Genomic DNA, 20,753 nt, shown 5'->3' on the forward strand with positions numbered 1-20,753 from the left:
TCTGGGTTCAGATTCTTTGAACTCTCTCAGGCAGGGTCTCCCCTACGGCTATGATAGCCTCCAGGTTATCTTCCTGCCATAGCTCCCAGGGCATCAGGGTGACTAAAATGAGCACTATGCTTGGAAAACTCTCTTGCTTCTCAGCTTTTCTGTTTATGAAATGGAAGACTACTGTGATGTTACTAGTGTTGTTAAAGAAATTATTTTGCATATATTTTCTTTACATTGCCTTTGAAGGTTGAGGCTGTGCTTTATTTCTATACATTACAAAACAAACATTTAGCTGATGAATATGAACATAGGTATACAAATTTTTAAGCATGTAATTAAAATTGCTTCAGAAAACATTAGACAACATGAAAATACTGCTCCTTTTTACCATTAAATGAAGTTTATCTGAACCCTAAAGAAAAGGAAAAAACTAGTTTTGCTCTCTAAGAGAAATGATTTCAATTTTAAATTTTATGGCCTTAGCATGAAACAATCCGGTTGATTATTTCTTTCATTGCTTCCTTTCCATCGCTGCCAATAATGCCTCTAATCATAAATTCCCAACTACAAACTTCTTGAACATCTATATCACTATTATTCTATCCAGATTTTTCAGTTTTATTCCCCTTAACTTTGTGTCTATAGCCACAAGGCTCATTTAAAATTAAGGTAACTACTGAATTTATCACATTTCAATAAGAAGTGCTATATTTAGTCTCTTACCAGCACATCATGTACCAGCGCTTGGTATGTCCATGTATGGTGTAACGGTGTTGCCAAATCAATGTTTCTGTCGACAAGGACTAATAAAGGCCTTTGGAAGCTGCAAATGTACGTCAAAGCATTATATAAACTTGACAGCAATGTACATATTTAAAACTTTCTAGTACTTTCCAGGGTATCATTTTGATATGAACAGCTGATATTAAAACTGTAAAACAACATTTCTACTACAGTCAGTTATGATCATGAACTAATACTTAATATTAGATTTTTAAGTCTCAGAAGAATTTCTTAAAGGAGATCTATAGAAATACATTTACAGAATATTTTTTATAGTCAATGAAACTGCTTCTCTGACATAAAGTGCATATTTTAAAAAAAAAAACAAAAACAAAAAAGGAATAGGTATCGCTCTCTTTGGGGAAAATAGTAGAATTACATAAATTTATCCAAATGTTTGATAGTTTCATACTTTAAAATTACATTCCTTCCTACAAATATAAACACAAATTCAAGAAAGCAGCTTTGTAAGAAGGGCATTAAAAAGCTCTATCACATTATGATATAAAAAATGAAGACACCTTCCACAGCAGTAACTACTCACTTAGTATTACTTAGTATTATATACTTAGTATTCCAGTATCACAATTTAGGTCAAGAACAAAATGGAGGCACAGAGTCTGCTTACCAGGTGTTACCAAGTACTAGTGATGTTCTCTAGAGGCATTCCTGTTCTGCAGTGCATGCCACTTTCACAAGTCTCCTCTACCTGGTCACATGAGCTATAGAGATCTCCCTGTGCAAGGACCACACCAGTACCTTTTTACCCCATAGGCATAGGTCAGTGGGTTTTCCTAAGTGCACTGACTCAAGGTTAAAATATCAGTGATAATATCACTACGACTACAGTCTTATTATCCCAGCACATGTGGAAAGAGAGGAAGACGGCTTATGGCAGGGTTTCTTAACTGTGGCACTAACATTTGAGGCTACATAATTTGCTCATTATGTTTGTCCTGTGCATGATAAGTTAGCATTACATGCTTCTAGATATGCTACACTACACACCACTAGATTCGAGAAGCACACACTTGGTTAAGACTATTAAACGTGGCATGTCTGTGGGCAGCAGAATCAAGATGGTTGATAAGCACTAGTCTATGGTTGTATTTAAACACATTTCACACCTATCCAACAAATTGCTAATTAAAATAATTTAAAATATATTCAACAAATTATGATAAAATGTTATAATATTGCAATGAGATGAAATTTTTTGAAGTTTATCCAACTAAATAAAATAGCACCCTTTTATTGGTTTTTAGAGTACATAATACAGCATGGTAAAAAGGAGACTATTAGGTAAGGTATGAAAACCAACCAGTGAGAACAGATGTGTCCGCTTAATGAGAAACAATATTAAGGATACTTAAGAACAGCAAGGAAAGTGGAGGAGGACATACAATGACTGAGAGTTGGTAGGGCCAAATAACTAAACACAGAGCCCCTGTGAGCTGTTCATAGTCAAGAAGCCCTCACAGTTAAGAGTATATGAATAAGTAAATGTTATTTCTAGACATAGTTTCTGCCCCCACAGGCTTTACTAATTCATTAAAACTGTTGGTAAGAAGTCATTTTACAAAACTCTCTCCTCTTAATAATTCTTAGACATTTCCATAAATTTATTTCTTTATGTCAATAATGTTTACTTCTGTTAAGAATCAAAATTCAGGCCAAGTGGTAGTGGCACACGCTTTTAATCCCACCATGTGGGAAACAGAGGCAGGCAGATCTCAAGGCCAGCTTGGTCTACAGAGCAAGTTCTAGGACAGCCAGGGCTATAAACAAAGAGAAACAAAAAATAAAAGAAAACAAATCAAAATGCACTCAACTCTACATGGGTCTTTAATATTCCTACTTGACAGGAACTGACAAGTCAGTCTCTTTGGCATTACTTGCTCATGCTAAACGACAGAGATAGCTTGCAAGGTCTTAGTATCTCAGAGAGGAAGAGGGAACAGAGCATTCCCACTTATCACCAAGAAGATGACTGAGAGCTGAAAAAAATTGCTTTGAACCTTGAAAGCCATGCAAACAAAATGCATTCTACAGATGGAAACATATAGAGACATTTCTACCAAAAGAAGATAATTTCTGCATGGTTCCTATGCTTCAATTTAAGTCAAAACCTTGACTCTAATGTCAGATCAAAAAGTAAGAATTAGTTCTCTTACGATAAAAAGTATTCTTATCATACAAGGGAAACAAAACAAAAACTCCTATTTTATTTTCAAGTACATTAACTCTTGTTTGTACTCAAGAGGCAAATAAATACCTGAACTGGCCAGTTCCGAGTGGATCACCAGTAAAAAGGCTGTTTCTTGCATCTCTTAGATTTTCCCGAAGTTTTTTATCGAGTTTCTGAAAAGCAAATTTTAGATGAACCATTAACACTTTCTTATAACATTATGTAGGTGACTCAATGTGTTTTAGTTATATAATCAAGAAGTCTGTATCTTCTTTACAAAGTGGTAATTCTAAAACTTAAATATCTTAGCATTTTAGTTATCTCAATACCAGTATAACTTGTATTTAAGAAAATCAATTTAAAAATATGTGTTTCAATCCTGGTATAAGTAATGAGCATTTGCAGTGTGACCAAGCTTCTCTTAAGCATGACTAAAGTAAAGCAGGCTCATCTGGATGGGGGAGAATAAAGAGAGAGCAGGGTACAGAAAGCTCAGCTCAGATGTGGCGCGTGAGGGAGTCGGCCTCCACCAGGGCTTACTCGGGCAGCCGAGCCACACAGCAGTCAGTGTATTACACAGTCTTTCTGTGCCATGTATACTTTTTTAAAAAAGAAATTCTTTGGTTTCCCTAATCCCCCTTTTAATCTTTAAAGGAAAATTTCTTCAACTCAACATGAATATTAAAAATGTATGTTGTTAATAATCACTTGCTATTTAACAAAAAGCTGAATATGGAATAATTTGGGGGAAAGGTAAGTGTAAAATACGTAAAAGTGCATGTCACAAAGTGCAGTGAAGATTAAGACAAGCACACGGAACTGACAATTTTACTCTACTGCAGAGACATTCTTAAAGGGCATTCTATTTTGGCAGTAATTTCAAAGTAACCAAGTCTCTGTCATTGCTACTTCACGGACAACCCAGGTAGCCAGAGTCCTTGACAGAGACAGCTAATGACCTTATGGGAGAGCAATTTACACAGCAGTGTTTGTGCTCAGAGGCAGAAACTCACCACTGCCACCATTTCTGCTGCCGTTCCTCTTGAGCATCGGATGATGGGAACAGCACCTATGTTAATAGTAAGTGTTAGCGATAACCTCCGCTCTTAGTTAAAATGCATACTTCAGCAGATGTCACCATACATACAACTTCATGCTAGACACAAAAGGACTTAAACATCTCAAGAGTGAAAACAAGGTTTCAGAAATTAACCTCTCCTTAAGAAATAAACAGGCTGCAGAGGCATCTGTTTATATGGAGCTGATCAGCAGGTCTAATATTTTCAGGGGATGGACTAGATCAGCATCCCGACTTCCTTTCGTAGTTCAAAGGATAACTTTACCCTCTAGTCACAGCAGTTGCTTTATTTGGTTCAAAATGAAAGGATAAAAACTGTTTAGGGACTACAACAGTTTGCGACTACTTTAAAAAATAACGTAACAGTAAATGACTGTAATCCTTTTGTAATGCCAACTTAAATGGTAGGAGCAAGCACGGTCTTCACTAGCTCGGAGTGACCCTCAATGTCTCTCCACACCCACATCAACTCACTGAATCTCCTCGTACCTTTCTCTATGATGCAGTAAGTGATTTATCAAAGGCTAAACCTCAGACAGAAAACCGTGAAGTGTGTTAATGACTGTTTGTCACTGAAGCACTTGCTTTTCCAGAGGAAAACATGCTTACTTTCAAGTGAAAATGTACAATACTATTAATTTTAAAAGCCTTCTGATGGCCTACATTATACATGCTTGTTATAAAAAGTTCAAATGGTACTTGAAATGTATAAATCCTGGACATGGTGGCACACATCTATAATCCTAGCCCTTGGGAAAGTTGAGATAAGAAACTTCAAGACCAGCGAGGCTGCGCTATATATGAGATCCTGTACCTTAAAAGAACCATCCCCAACCAAAAATAGCAAAAGGGAGAATACATAGACAGCCATCTGGGCAAGGAGGCTGCGATCCCAGAACTCAGAAGCAGGGCAGAACAATAGAGATTCAAGATGAGCTCAAGTGACACAGGAAGACCCTGTCTCTGCAAACAAGCAAACAGCAACAACAACAAACCGATGACATCATCAGACTATTTTCTACCTACTATGTAGTATATATAAGGAAAACACTGGATATTATTTTTTGTATATCTCTGTTCTAATCTACTGTTTTAAAATGTAACTACTACTATTGCTATGACTTCTGCTAGTAACAGTAACAACTCTCATGCATGCCATGAGCATAACACAGGCAGAAGGCAAGAGAGTACAGGAAAGCAGAGAGAGGTAACACGCCTGTTTTTAACTACAGGTTATACCCCTGCAGCCTTCTTACCAGTGAGGACAGCAAACACAAAGGCTGAAGATCAGCACTGCACTGCAGTGTTGACCTAGTACAGCCCTGGGGTCAGCCCATCAGCCAACCAACACCCAAGTCCACTGCAGGGTAGTGAGGACACAGGCAAAGCACTAGACAGAGGCAAAAGTCGAAAAAATGGAGACATGTGGCAACAGAGAAATGACAGACTAAAAATAAGGGGACCTACTGGGCCAGAAACCAAAGATCTGAGTTTGAGGCTAAGATGTAAAATTGGGGAAGGACTCTCTGAAAGGGAGGAACCCAAGAATTTATACAAATTCTCCTCATATATCTAAGCCCCATATATGCTTCAAATAGTTTCTCTTTTATTTCTACTTGTGAAAGAGTTTATTAATATTTATTAATAGAGTTTATTAATCCGTGAGGGTTACCTTAATCAAGAGGTTTTAGGTATATATAAAATCTAAATTGCAATCACTTTTCTGTAAGATCTAAGACTAAAGTATAAAATTATCTTCTAGATAGTAAATTCAATGTAACTGAAGTAACTATACATAGATAATTCAGTGAAATGCTAAACTTGAATAGATGATGCAGGTTACCATTTTGTGTTAAGTTCAGTGTTTTCTGGATGCTCTTACACTTGCCTTAAAAACTACCACGCACAGACCTTTCTACTCAGAAGTACGTTTGAAAGCTTTTATGATAGTAACTAAAGACAGCTAGAAAACAGTCAACAACAGGCTGGAACCACTGACAAACCACTTAAACAGTACATTAAGGAGCTGAAACTACCCATCATATCTAAGGAGTTAACTCAAAAGGTCTGCTGAGCTGGGGATAGTGATGTGTATCTGTCATCTCAGCACATGGGAGGCTAGCCTGAGCTCATGAGAACTCACCTCAAAAGACAAGGCAAATGTGAATGCTTTCTCACATGGAATACTGGTATGCAGTTACTATAATTATTTTATTTCAATATTATAGAATGCATGCTTTATCTCAACTTTAGAGAACCTCTCTACATTCAGACAGCTTAAAATAACATTGTAGCCAGATATCATAGCACATATCTTTAATCTCAGCACTGGGGAGGCAGAGGTAGGCATATTTCTATGAGTTCACGGCCAGCCAGTAAGACCCTGTCTCAAAAAAAATTAGAGTGTGTAACATGTCAAAATGAGTTGTTAAATAATCAGTTTCTTTGAAGTAACAGATAGATTGAAAAGCTTACCTAATGTAACAAAAAAGCAGAAGAGGCTGTCAACAATAGTGTCCATAACAGTTTCCATTTCTGTGTCTGTGATATCTGGCCTATTAATGGCTAAGATAAAGAGGAAAAAATAAGCAATCAAAATTTACATCTTTATTAAGCTTGCATACATATATAATATATAGATACTAACCTGAATGACAAAACCAATATATAACATGATCAGCATATGAGGAAAGCAAAAACTAACTGGACATATCAAAGTACCTAAGGAGAGTGTGTCTGAACAGAGAAGATAACAACAATTATTTCACCAGGCAGTACCAAATCCAAGGAAATTTGCTTTCACTGAGGCGCTACTGTCATCCAGTCAGGCCAGATGAAAACAGGCAGCATGGAACACACGCGATGAACATTAACTCTGGGTCAATCTGTCAATCACCTGGCATGAGTAAAATCTCTTCACAAGTACAGCCCTGCGGTCCAAACTCCAGCCCCATGTCTACGAACAGGAAGCGGCCTTAACAGCTGCAAACTGTTCATCAGGAATCCCAACCCGACGGGTAACATCAAGTTCCCTTGTCTCAGATGATCTCCATTTGACTGAGACAAGACATGGTTACTTTATTGGGTAAATATGTCATCAGCCCATTAAAAAGACAGGAATGCAAATTTTACCCCAAGTGTCACTATGAAAGCATTTGAATGCTTAGGAAACTTCAAATTTATTACAAGTTTAGTTATTTTTAAATTACTTAACATTTGGCAGTTTTGTTTAATAGGTTTATAAATTTGCCTGGACTGACTGAATTACTTTAAAAAAAAAAAAAAAAAGACTGTACCAAATTTATAAATGCTATGGAGAGTGCCTGATGGAACTTATAGTGAAGTGTCCTAGCCCAGCCTGATAGACAGGATGGACAAGAGACTAGCAGGTCAATAGAATCAGCCAAGAAAAAAAAAAATGCTTGTTTTCATTTTTATCAGATTTATAAATAAAATTTCTAAGTTTAAAGACTTATGGGAAGCTAGGTTAGGTGCTAATTAGTCTGAAAAAAACAACAAACTGTAAATAGACTTTTATAAATAACAACTGACAAAAAAAACCCAAAAAAACAAACAAACAAAAAAAAACCCTCAGGTGAGCCCAGGATGGCAGTGTTGATATCTAAAAGCCTTTGGAAAGCTGAGGTAGGAGGATCCCAAGTTTGAAGCCAGCTTAGGCTACAAAACAAGACCATGTCTCCTAAAGAAAATTTTTTCTCTGATTTCAGTAAGAAAACGTACTAGAGATCTCAATGAAGCCAAGAGAATGTTGTCTTTTGTTTTTACAATCTGGACCAGAATTTAAATAAATACAGAAGTAAAGTATGTTCCTTTTGCTGAGGGTCAAAGCACAAGATAACTAACTGTCCTGCACGGAGATGCGGTCTTACTTAGCAGGAGTGCATCACTTGTGCAAGCCGTTGTGGGAATTTCAAGCAGGCCAGAGAACTTGTACTTAACTCAATTACAAACCAAATTTAGTATGTTTTATTTATCTATGACATAATTTAATCTGAGGCTTGTGTTTTGTGTACTTTAAGATATACTGCTATTTTGTCAAATATTACAATGACTTGTAAACTATGTTTTTACATACCACGATATGAAACAAGCTCCTTATTTTGATTACATAATACAAACAAGTCATCTTCCAAAGTAATAAAATTGAGATACTGGTCAAAAACCTAGAAACAAACAAACAAAAACAATTTTACAATATAGCTATAGTAAAAATTTAGTTTGGCTAAATCACCAAATGGCAAAAATAAGGAAATTAAAATTAAATATAAATAAAAATTAAAAACTATACCAAGTAGCAGGATGCCTACCTATATAAATATAAAGAGTTAAAAGCAGGAGCCAGGCAGTAGTGGTACATGCCTTTAATCCCAGCACTTGGGAGGCAGAGGCAGGTAGATTTCTGAGTTCAAGGCGAGCCTGGTCTACAGAGTGAGTTCCAGGACAGCCAGAGCTACACAGAGAAACCCTGTCTCAAAGAACAAGAAAAAAAAAAAAAAAAAAAAAAAGCAACAACAAGAAAAAAAAAAAAAAAAAAAACAGGAGCTGGGTGCTGGAGAGATGGCTCAGCAGTTAAGAGTACTGACTGCTCTCCCAGAGGTCCTGTGTTCAATTCCCAGCAACCACATGGTGCCTCACAACCATCTGTAATGGGGGTCTAACGCCCTTTTCTGGTGTGTCTGAAGACGCCAGCAGTGTACTCACATACATGAAAAAAAATAATTAATTTTAAAAAATAAAATAATAAGAAAATAAAAATAAATAAAAAAGAAAAACAGGAGCTAGAGAAATCGCTCAATGGTTAAGAGTGTTTGCTTGCTCACCCTAAGATCCTGGGTTTAGTGCCAAGCACTCATGTGTAGTAGGTTACAAATCTCTTAAGTCCAACTCTCTTCTGGCCTCCACTTGCACCTACACACATGTGGCATACACTCATACACACAGACACATAAATAAAATATGCATCTTTTAATGAGGAGGTTAAGAATAATAAAAACAGGCCGGGCAGTGGTGGCGCACACCTTTAATCCCAGCACTTGGGAGGCAGAGGCAAGTAGATTTCTGAGTTTGAGGCCAGCCTGGTCTACAGAGTGAGTTTCAGGACAGCCAGGACTACACAGAGAAACCCTGTCTCGAAAAACAAAAATTAATTAATTAATTAATTAATTTTAAAAAGGAATAATAAAAACAAAAATATTTTTAAAACAATGAAAACAAATTTGGGGCAATAAAAAGAGTGATATTTTCAGAAAACAAAATTTAAAAAGATACAAAAAGTAAAACTGTGGCTGTGACAGGAATGGACATCCCTTTGAGGGAAAACTGTAAGTTACAGTCTCTACTCTGTAACCTCGTGTTCTTAACAACCACATAGTAGCTGTCTCGGCACCATAACATTTATGAATTTATAACTACTAATTTTATAACACTGATCCAGGCGGAGTGGATCAGAGGCCACTTGTTTTCCCAGAGGAAAATGTTTAACCAGAGTTAGTTTTCCAGCAACCACATCAGGTGGGGTTACAAGCTCACAGCTGCTCGTAACTCCAGCTCCGGGGAATCTGACACCCTCCTCTGACCCCAACATGTGTACATACATACACACATACACATAAGTAAAAATTTTAAAGTATTCTAAAAAAAAAACCTATCTGAATGATATTAAATTTAGTTCAACAAATTGAAAACAATTTCTATGCTTATGTGAAATTAATGAGAATTTCAAAGCGACAACACACACACACATGAAGAAGCCTTAAAAGCTACTTACAAGCAGCAATGGGCTATGCCTACGTCTAAGATGCAGTGAGGGGTGTGCAAATGCATGCTTCATCTTTCCTGTCTAGACAGTCCCACAACTGCTGTCCTCTCAAAATTCTAAAGGCACACATAACACAGGGTAGAGCTGGGATTTATCTGAGAGTGCCTGTAGCTGAAGTGTCACTGGCTAAGATGTCACTAGGAATGCTGGCCTGTTGTACATTTTTATCCTTATAGTATACTCTGTGGTCTCTTTAGACCTGCTTTCCTAAATAAGAAAAGATTAGGAGGATCCAGTGACTTACTGCAGTGAGTACAGATAAAGCAATATCAATATGATTACAAATAATGTACAACAAACTTTCAAATTATTTCTAAAATAAGCTACAAGGATCTCATGACCCTTGGCCGGAAATAAACATACATCTACTTAGAATTTGTCTCATAAGTCAACAAGTTGTAAGTTCTTCTAGTTTGCCTTATTTTTCCTAGCTTAATTTAAAGACAATCAATGACCATGTTTTCAAGGAGAACGTCTAGCTTCATAGGTTGTTTTGGTTGGGTGTGAACAACTGGGAGCTTTCAGACACTGTTGAGTTGTACACCAGCAATGCTCTTGACCAAGTGCCTCTTACCTTGGTAACCTGTGAGACTGCACTAGCGGCCAATGCTGCATTTGCAATGTCTTCCAGTTTACTTCTTGAAATTGCAGAAATAAAATTTAAATAATAGGACTCATAGAGCTGATTTCGAAGATCCTAGAAATATAATCAATGTATAACTCTTACAGTAGAAAGGATGCCCATGAAAAAAGCTCTTAAAACTAAAAGCCAGGCTTTGGAGCATGTGACACATTTAAAAGACAGGATATATAAATGACAAAAATGTACTCTATAAGAACAAAGTAATGACAGAGCCAGAACCCTAAAACTTATAAAAGAAAGCATGGACTTGGGGTGTTTCTTAAACAGGACATCAAAAGCACGAACTGGCTGTCTATAGAATGCATAAAAATACTATCATATACCTGCTAAGTAGCCAGGCAGTGGTGGCGCACGCCTTGAATCCCAGCACTTGGGAGTTCAAGGCCAGCCTGGTCTACAGAGTGAGTTTCAGGACAGCCAGGGCTACACAGAAAACCCTGTCTCGAAAAACCAAAAAAAAAAAAACCTGCTAAGTGTCTAGCATACAAAGATCTCTAAGATGCTGGACTTGACAGTATATGCCTTTAATCCCAGCTTCAGACAGCAACACAAAAAGATTACGAATTGGAGGCTGAGTCTCTGTTTCAAAAAAGAAAGAAAACTAACAAATATGCTAACAACTCAATGATTAAAACTACAATCATACTGTCAGTGGATAAAGGAGAGTTAGGTAGGTGGTGAGTGCATCCCGTGGTGGAGAATTACGGGGTTCAAGGTCATCTCCAGCTACATGGTGAATCGAAGTCCAGCCTGGGCTACATGAGACCCTCTTAGGCTTTCTATTTTCAAATCTGTTACTGTTTTGAGATATGCTCTAACGATGCAGCACCTATGGGCCTCAAAGTCTACCTCGTAGCAATCTTCAACCAACAATCCTCTTGCATCAGCCCTGCTGATGGAGTAGGGGCAGGCTCCACCTGCCAGTGAGTCTTAGTCTTACTGATATAATGCTTCTCTAGCCAAAAATTAGAAATCTACTCCACTAAAACTAAAAGATAGTATCAAAACTCAAAGTGGAAACCGGTAAAGAAATTCACATTCTCCATAATGAGCATCTATGTTCTTTGGGTTTTGAGGTTTTTTTTGTTTGTTTGTTTGTTTTTGTTTTTGTTTTTGTTTTTGTTTTTTTTTTAAAGAAAAAAGTCTGCCTTGATATTCAAATGATCAGGTAATTTTAAGTTCCAGATAAAATCCACTTATCACCTGGCACAGTCTGTCAATATTTTCTTCGGTTGGCATCACAAAGTACACTGCAGGAACATCTGGAATCGGATCTCGGTCTGAGTGCAAAAGGCTGGAAAACAGAAAGAACAGCAACTCACTTCTCCCCCTCAGGTACTTTTAAAGAGACAGTTTAAAAGAACAGTTCTCAAACTAGAAGTCTATAGTTCAGCGACTAGTGTTCTTAGTACCTATTGCTATTAGTCACTTAGTTAACCTGGTCTTTACCTTAGAAAGAAGAAAATACAAAACAAAAGAAAACCCACACTGTTGACATTACTCATATCTATCTGTAGGGTCACTTCTGTTTATTTTCATTTCTCCCCCATTTTTAAGGTCTTTAGTATTTCCCATGGCCAGACATTCTCTTTTACCACCATCCTCCTGGAAGAGCAACTATACATTGAAAGTCAATGTCAACTTTCATAGAAATACATGGGGAGGGTGGTGGACGAAAACCAGGAAAGCAAGGCTGGCCCTGTGGAAGGAATGTAAGAATTGAAGCACACATGATTAGGCATTTAGAAGTGAAAAGTAAACAGAACTTTCTTCCAGCTTAATACGTAGCCCTTCTGTTGCTCTACTTTCTGCATGACGCTGTGGATAGAGAGCAGGAACCTGTACTCACTAAGTACACATCTGTACAGGCTGCTTCCTAACGGAACGCACAGGAGATCATCGGATAATCTCAAACATGACATGCTCACGACTTCTCTTGGAATAATTCCATCTAATTATCTCCATTTCACCATGTAAGAAGATCTATTTGTCATGCGATGTACTGGCTATAATGCTTATGATGTGAACTATGGCTAGCGTTCTAGGTACAGAGCTCTTCAGTCATGCCTGTACTCAACAAGAAGGACGGGCTCATGCTGCTGGTCGTGATGTACTCAGTAACTCCTGTCTGTGCAGATGTCACTACTCACAGTGAGAGGAATGTGATGGAAGCCATAGGCTGTTTTCTTTGTGTGCTCTCTACTCAACCGTCTACCTGGTATAGCTCCATTTCTAGAAACTAGTGGTCTAAACTAGGTTGTTGCAGAGGCTAACTTTTCTGATAAAGTTTATTCATGCAGAGGCCAGGCTCTCAGGGATCATCCATGCCTATAAGCCATTCCATCTGGTGATGGTAGTGTTCTGCTTCCTCTACTTGCAAACTGGAGTCTGTCTTGTTACCCTTATGCCAGATGGAGTTAGATCTCAACTGTACATATTACTGCCACTAGGAGCCATTAGACAAACAGCATGACCACAGCTCTGTCATCAAGCAGGTATCCAACTATGTGGTGATCATAGTTTTCTACGTTAGTTTTCTACACTACAGTCTGCTCACTGGTAACATAAAGAGGCTGCATGCTTACAAGTCACGAAAGCAAAGAATGAAGGCCATTATTTCACGTAGTCACTTAACATGCTCAATTACTGATAAACTAATTTATAGGTTTTTTTCAAAGTATACTTAAATTAGACAAACTCCTTTTAGAGATTGAAGAGTGCCAAAGAGCACAAATTATTTTTCTTCAAAGATCAGCCATGTCTAATGGAAAATTAAAAAAAATATTAAATTCTGAAATTATATAGCTCAAAGTCAGACTATTTTTAAACCTCAAGGTTACACAGGCACTATAACCTAACTTTAATTTTCTCTACAAACAATCTTTAAAAATTTGACTTTAAATCTGTTAAAACTCACAGGTGCAGAGTGATGCCCATGTCTCTGAGCTCCTTCACAGACAGCAGAGGAGAGATGATATCTTGGCCAAATCTGTCATAAATGAGTACCTTTAAAAAAGTGGTTTGTTTAAACATCATTATTAATAAACAACCACCTGAGAACCCACATTATGATAACATAAGTTAATCATATTTAGTAATCATTATATTGAATTCTTATCCATGTTCAGTTTAGTATTTCTACTTCTCAAATGCTCATCTATATAGTTATATATTATTTAAAACATTATCAGTTAGGTTTAAATAAAGCAACACTTTTAGAAGCTTCTTATAAAAATATTCTAAGTTTAACAGTCAGACTATAAAGTCTTTAACCTTTCATAAAGAACTTAGAACAAATTCATACTTGTTTTTTCTTAGTCTATAAACACTCTTTCTAAGAACATGTATAGATGAGATAACTAAACTAAACTAAACTATGGGGCTGGACAGATGGTTCTGTAGTAAGAGCACTGGCTGCTCTTCAGAGGACCCAGGTTTGATTTCCAGCACCCGAATGGCAGTTCACAACCATCTGATAATTCAGTTACAGGGGATCTGTACTGACTGGTTCTTTGGAATAACCTGGCACAAGCTGGAGTCATCAGAGAGGAAGGAGCCTCAGTTGAGGGAATGCTTCCATTAGACCCAGCTGTGAGGCATTTTCTCAATTGGTGATCAATGGGGGATGGCCCAGCCCATGGTGGGTGGTGCCATCCCAGGGTGGTTGCCCCGATGCTGTAAAACAGCAGGGTTAGCAAGCCAAGTGAAGCAATGAAGCAAGCCAATAAGCAGCACCTCTCCACAGCTTTTCAAACAGCTCCTGCCTCGAGGAGCCTGCCCTGTTCGAGTTCCTGACCTGACTTCCTTCAATAGTGAACAAGCAATATGGACGTGGAAGCCATATAAACCCTTTCCTTTTTGGTCATGGAGTTTCATCAAAGCAATAGATACCCTAAGACAGGATCCAACACCCTTCTCTGGTGGCTGTGAGCACCAGGCACTTACATGGTGCACACATATGCAAGGAAAACACACACACATACACACACACACGAATAGATAGAAAAGTAAAAGCCCAAAATTTAACAAGTTTCAACACTATAAAGAAAATTTAGAAATTTAAGCAGTTTAGGTAAACTAGAGAGTGTTGTAAAAAGTTAAGTCCCTAACCCAGATGCAGTGGCTCACACCGGCAATGGAACACTCGGGGGCTGAGGCAGGACTGTAGTGAATTTCAGGCCAACCTGGGCTACAGTCCAAAACTCCTCTCTAGGTCTTAAATATATAGTAGCCCCTTACCTGCAGCTTCTACTTCTTAAATATATAGTAGCCCCTTACCTGCAGCTTCTACTTCTTAAATATATAGTAGCCCCTTACCTGCAGCTTCTACTTCTTAAATATATAGTAGCCCCTTACCTGCAGCTTCTACTTCTTAAATATATAGTAGCCCCTTACCTGCAGCTTCTACTTCTTAAATATATAGTAGCCCCTTATCTGCAGCTTCTACTTCTGCAGCCTCAGTTATCTCTAAACAACCAGGATCAGAAAATATTAAATGGAAAATTACAGTAATAAGCAACCCACAGTGTAACCCACAGTGAGTAGCACAAAGAAGTTTCCTATGTCCTATCCCACTCTGCCAAGGTCTCCTGCAGTTCTGCTCTACACTGCCCACGGCATGAGAAATCTCCTGTTCAATGCTTCTCCCCACGCTTTAGTCACCCAGTGCTGTCTGTTATCAGATCTCCAACCACGCTACCATAATGCTTACTTTCCAGTAGCGTTTGTTTTACATCACAGTGCCTCTAGATCACAGGAGCAGTGATGCTGGCCATCAGTTCCAACTCGTAATTTCTTCTGTACTTAACTTACAAGTAAACATTATTACAACTATATGTGTATAGCCAGGGGAACATATAGAGTTGGTCCTAGGTATTCTTGGGTTTGGGTCCAGGACCTGCCAAGGTACCAAATTCTTGGACACTCAAGTCCTTTCTACAAAATGACAGAGCTTAGCACATATCCTATATGATCCTCTTGTAGACTACACATGCTATATAAACAGCTATATTGTATAAGTAATAATAAATAAAATATTCAGTAATTCTAATTAAAATAGACTACTGGTTTTATATTTTCAAGAAATTTCTTCCAATTCCTATCGTTTTGGTGCTAAGAAAAAGCCCACAGTTCCCACTAAAGTAGCCCTTACCTTCCATACTGGTTCTCCAGTACTGTTTTTAACATGAGGTACATTGAAATTCAGCATCCGCTTCAGAGCCACTGAAAATAAAGTTTGCATCAGTTATTTATAGTAGGTCTTTGGATTTTTCTCACCATAAACAAAATGCATAAATGCTAACAAAACTGACTAAAGAAATGACTGGATGTGTAAAAACTTGGGTCAGATCTTTAAGATAATTTCACCAACAGATAACTGGCATCTGTTTGGGAGCTAAAAAACAAACAAAAAAAAAAACAAAAAAAACAAAGCAAAACAAAACAAGGCACCTGTCCCAAAAGTTGTGAAAACTAAACAGGACAAAGCTCTTTGGGGTCTGGGGGATAGCTCAGGGATAGCATTTGCCCAGAACACATGAGTTTGATCCTTGACATTGTGGGAAACAAAAATAACAAACAAAAACCCCACGTTCCTGAAAAAGCATGTGTGTTTCCCCTGACAATCCCATAATGCCTTTTACATACACACCAAAAGAAACTGCTTTCTCATATCTCAAAACAGTCTTAGTAGCTAACTGCTTACTGATGAAGAAAACCCTTATAAAACCAAGACTATCTATGGCAGGCTTAACTGCTTCCTATGGAGATCCATGACAGGAGGTCTATTTTTTTTAGTTAAGAATACTTTTTACAGCCAGTAAACCCACTGAAAGGTTATACAACTTCATTATTTTATAATCCTTGGAGAAAATGAGACTTCATAATGTAGAAGACTGAAGTTATCCACTTTAAAAAACCACAGCAGCCATGCTTTACAGGTTATAGGATTTTGTGGGTTTTATTGCTCACCTGTTTAAACCACAGTAGATTAAAAAAAATTTTTTTTTTCCTAAGGCAAATGAAAATCTGCTATGTTGGCTGGTGCTACTTCTCTATGTGTGTATGTGGCTGTGTGAGTTTTTCCTTTTTCCAATACAGTTGTATTAAGATAGTCTCAAATTCCTTGTGTAGCAGACAGTGACCTTGAATTTCTAACGTTCTTGCCTCTGCTTCCTAACTGCTGGGGTGACTGACAGGCATGCACTACCACAGTCCCTGGTCTTTATGTGGTGCTGAAGATTAAACATATGACTTCCTGCATGCAAACACTTGAAACTGAGACAGCCAAGCATTCAAGACAATGTACAGATTGGGTGATTTAAGAGTGACTACTTTCAAATCTACTTTATTATTTGAGACAAGGTCTTACTATACAGTTCTGGTTGCCTTGTAACTCACTATGTACACCAGGGTGTCCTCAAACTCAGAGATCTGCCTTCCTCTGACTCCTGAGTGCTGGGATCAAAGACATGTGCCACCATGCCTGGCTACTTTGATTTTTAAACACATCTGGACATCAGGCAATATGGAATAACCAACAATCCAAACTACAAATATAGCACTCTATAATATACAGATGCCCTTACAGCCTCGTCACCCATCAGAAGAACTAGGATATAGTTCTTAGAATATAGCCCAACCTATATTTATTTTCCCTGAAAATGCTGGTACTACAGTATACACATTACCATCAACTTATGCCTACTTCAAAGAGTGACAGAGGTTATAGAATTCTATAAATACACATGAATAGCACAAACACAGTGCTCCTGGATTCAGAGCTTTCATGGTGCTCTCCTCCCACGCACGCCCAGGCACTAAAGACACAAGAAAACCCCATTTCTAGAAGTTGATCATATTCTTAATGACAAGCAGGAAGAACCACAGCCTGGTGCCATGTAAGATGGCATGTGGCATTCTCCAGAGTTAATAGACATTAATTCATCTCACCATGAACGACCAGCTCCAGCAGATAATCTCACACTGTTTTGGCTCAACTAGGAAAGCTTCTCCAACTCCAAGCCTTGGCTAACTTGTTCAAAGATGTTTTGATACAAAATTTGTTAATTAAGCATACAGTGTATGTTTAAGGAGTGGTAAAAGTATGTAATTCTACTTGACCAGAGCTTAACACTCTAAGAAATCACTGCTTCTAATGGAAACAATAAACTAATTTTCTTTATGAGCTCTAAATATATTACCCTACAGTTTTACACTTGGTTAAGGTAACTTCACCCTTACCCAGAAAAATATCTTCACTCATTCACTGAGTAAACACTGTCATTTATATGTACTGTTTGCTCATTCATTCATTCATTCAGCAAATGTTTACTGAGTGTTTACTACGTACTAGATACTGCCTAACTATAGGGCATCACATGAAGGAAAACAAACCAAATAAAAACTACCTGTCCTCATGAATTTTTTCATTATTGTCAAGGGACAAAGGTCATTTACAAATTAAGTAAAACCTAGGATGTATGGAATCACAATAAATGCTGTGAAAAAAAATGGGAGAAAGGAAAGGAGAAAAGTAAGGTGAGATATAATTTGAAATAGTGATTAGGAAGGTCTCCTGAGAAATGCACATTTGAGTAAAGGCCTAGAGGAAGTGAGGGAGTGAGCCACATAAATTACTATGAAAGAATCTACAGAGAGGGTAAAAAATGGAGGGGGGGAGGATCCAAGTGTGGAGTTTGAGGAAAGGTAACAAAGTAACAAAAGTGATCAAGCAAGGCAGAGACTAGTTCATGTGTGAACTTGGAGATCGCTTTCCTTTATCATAGTCAAAAGAAGAAGCTATTAAAAGGTTTCAGACAAATGTGTGCCATGCTTAGTATGGGTGCATTCTGTGAATGAACTAAAGGAAACAAGGCTGTAAAAGGAACAGCACAGATAGAACTTATTGCAGAAACTCAAGGAGACGGTGTTGGGGATAGCAACAGGTACTGGACAGTTTCAGAGTGCAACTGGCATGATTTACTGATAAATCTGAACTGAGTTAAAGTAAGAAAAGACAAACCATATGGAGTTTGCATGAGGAACTACAAGAAAGAAGCTTTCATTAATGATATCAAGTGGCCTGATTTCAGAATAGAGGTCTACATTAGCCATGTAGACATGGGACTCACCAGCTGTGGTGGTTTGAATGAGAATTGTCCCCCTAGACTCAGAGATCTAATGACTTGGTCACCAGGGAGTGGCTCTAGTTGAAAACATTAGGATGTGTGGCCTTGTTGGAGGAAGTCACTGGAGGTGGGCTTTGAAGTTTCAAAAAGCCCTTTCCAAGCTCAGACTCTCTCTCCTTGTTATCTGTGGATCTGGGTGAACAACTATCAGCTACTTCTCCGACATCATGTCTGCCTCCAGGCCAACATTCTCCCTACCATGATGATAATGAACTAAACCTTTGAAACTGTAAGTAAGCCTTGATTAAATGCTTTCCTTTATAAGAGTTGTCATGTTCATGATGTCTCTTCATAGCAACAGAAGACCAAGACACCAGCATGTACTGCTGAAAGCTAAGAGGCCAGATGAAATCACAGCAAGAGAAAAAGTAATTGATTTGGGCTGTGAAACACTGAGTAACAGGAGGAAGCAGCTTACTCTGTTGAATGTTAGACAGGAAAGAGAAGAAATGTGTTACATGAAGTTTTCACAAAGGTGGCATTTAAGGTGACAGGGGTACTACAGGGAGACAAACCAAGAAATAAGCATGCTAGTCAACACCTTTGTACTTTAGTTTCTTCATCTGTAAAATGGAGATAGCAGAAACTACCTAAACTAATGATAAATTCTCAGTGCAGTTTTACAATGTCTGCATATTAAAATATACTGTTGTATAAATTCAACTTTAAAAAGGCTCCCTTTCATCAGGACAGTTTTACTGATGGGTAGTAAAATCTAGTTCATTTAGTTTTCTTAAGATATTGGACCCAAACTTCTAAGAGAAGCTAGGCTTCTATTTGCTTGCAAATAAAATTAATTCTCAAGCATACTCAAATCATATTTACCAAATTTAAGTTATGCTTTACCATGACCAGTTTTACTGAATTACCTACTGAGAAATGTACAATTCAGTACGGTTTCTGCTCAGTACGCTACATTCAAATCTATCATTCTTTTTTTTTTAAGACAAGGGAAGGAATCAGGCACAGTTGAAATTCTACTGTTATGTTGTATTGCCTGTAACAAATAAGCAAACATTCAAGATAATTAAAGTTCTTTATGGCTTATGGCCTATTTTTACTCTCTTTGGAAGTTTCAAGACAAGTAGTATTGCATACATATGTAAATCATTTATGACTTATACATATCATACGTATACGTGATATACATACATATGTATAAATAATTATTTTGGGGCCAATATACATACACCAACTTACTAGAGTTGTTTACTTAAAGAAAAACAGGTGTATCTCACATGAAAAAAAATCTAAAATCAGGGAATATGTATCCTTAAATTTATTTTGCTTTATAAATGGGTGTACAAATATGCTCTACTTAAGATGCAACTATTATACATTTTAAAATTACTATCTGTCGAACAGTTGAACTAAGACGCTGTTAATTTTTATGGATATTCTGAAGTCCCTTCCAGCAAGCTGAAGAAGGAATCATTATCAGCTGGCATTTTTCTTCTACCAATACGGGTCCAAAGAAGGTGGCATAAAGTAAGGAACTCTGAAAAGAATACTTAGATTTTGTAATAATGGCTCAAGTGTCAAAAACAGGTTTTTAAAAGACCTAAAACTGAAAGTGAAAACCAAACCAACCTGGGAGACTTGAAATACAACAAACCTATAAACCTTGTTAAGTGACAATATAGAAAAGAAAACACCAGCTGCCAGTCCTTGCCGTGACGGCCTTCTGAAACTCTGTAATTAAAAAGTAAGTAGCTAGCACTGTAGCAACCAGCCTACTCAAACCTCTTGTAGCACAGGCAAAGGCTGTGAAGCTACAGCCATCTCTTCCCCACAACCTCAAAGTGGAGCAGCTCTCGAAGCTCAACTCCGAGTTGTACGAACAACCCAGAGATGATGAGCGGTCGCTGCTCAGGCACAAACCGGAGAGAAGGAAATACCGAGTACCTGTTTGCCTCTCCCGAATGCTGGGCGGGGACGCCATCTTGCTTCCCACCATCCACTGCCCGGCTGGCACTGGGAGCCCGAAGATGACGTGGCCCGACCTCCCGCGCCGGAAGCAGAATCAGGGGGCAGGTCAAGAG

The 20,753-nt window shown here is 37.9% G+C and overlaps 1 protein-coding gene across 2 annotated transcripts in view; it reads right to left on the reverse strand.

The window, feature by feature from the left end:
• Scfd1 (sec1 family domain containing 1) overlaps positions 1-20,753 on the reverse strand; it is a 62,997-nt gene extending 42,244 nt beyond the window's left edge. For both annotated transcript variants that reach the window (XM_034514099.2, XM_076941896.1), the window contains exons 1-10: positions 20,617-20,753; positions 15,675-15,745; positions 13,440-13,528; positions 11,726-11,816; positions 10,454-10,576; positions 8,137-8,224; positions 6,516-6,605; positions 3,976-4,031; positions 3,050-3,135; positions 715-814 (exon numbers count right to left, since the gene is read on the reverse strand). In XM_034514099.2, the coding sequence (XP_034369990.1) occupies positions 715-814; positions 3,050-3,135; positions 3,976-4,031; positions 6,516-6,605; positions 8,137-8,224; positions 10,454-10,576; positions 11,726-11,816; positions 13,440-13,528; positions 15,675-15,745; positions 20,617-20,668 (846 nt within the window). In that variant the 5' untranslated portion in view covers positions 20,669-20,753. The remainder of the gene's footprint in view (positions 1-714; positions 815-3,049; positions 3,136-3,975; positions 4,032-6,515; positions 6,606-8,136; positions 8,225-10,453; positions 10,577-11,725; positions 11,817-13,439; positions 13,529-15,674; positions 15,746-20,616) is intronic.

This window comes from Arvicanthis niloticus, chromosome 11, assembly GCF_011762505.2.
Source record: "Arvicanthis niloticus isolate mArvNil1 chromosome 11, mArvNil1.pat.X, whole genome shotgun sequence".
Lineage (NCBI taxonomy): Eukaryota > Metazoa > Chordata > Mammalia > Rodentia > Muridae > Arvicanthis > Arvicanthis niloticus.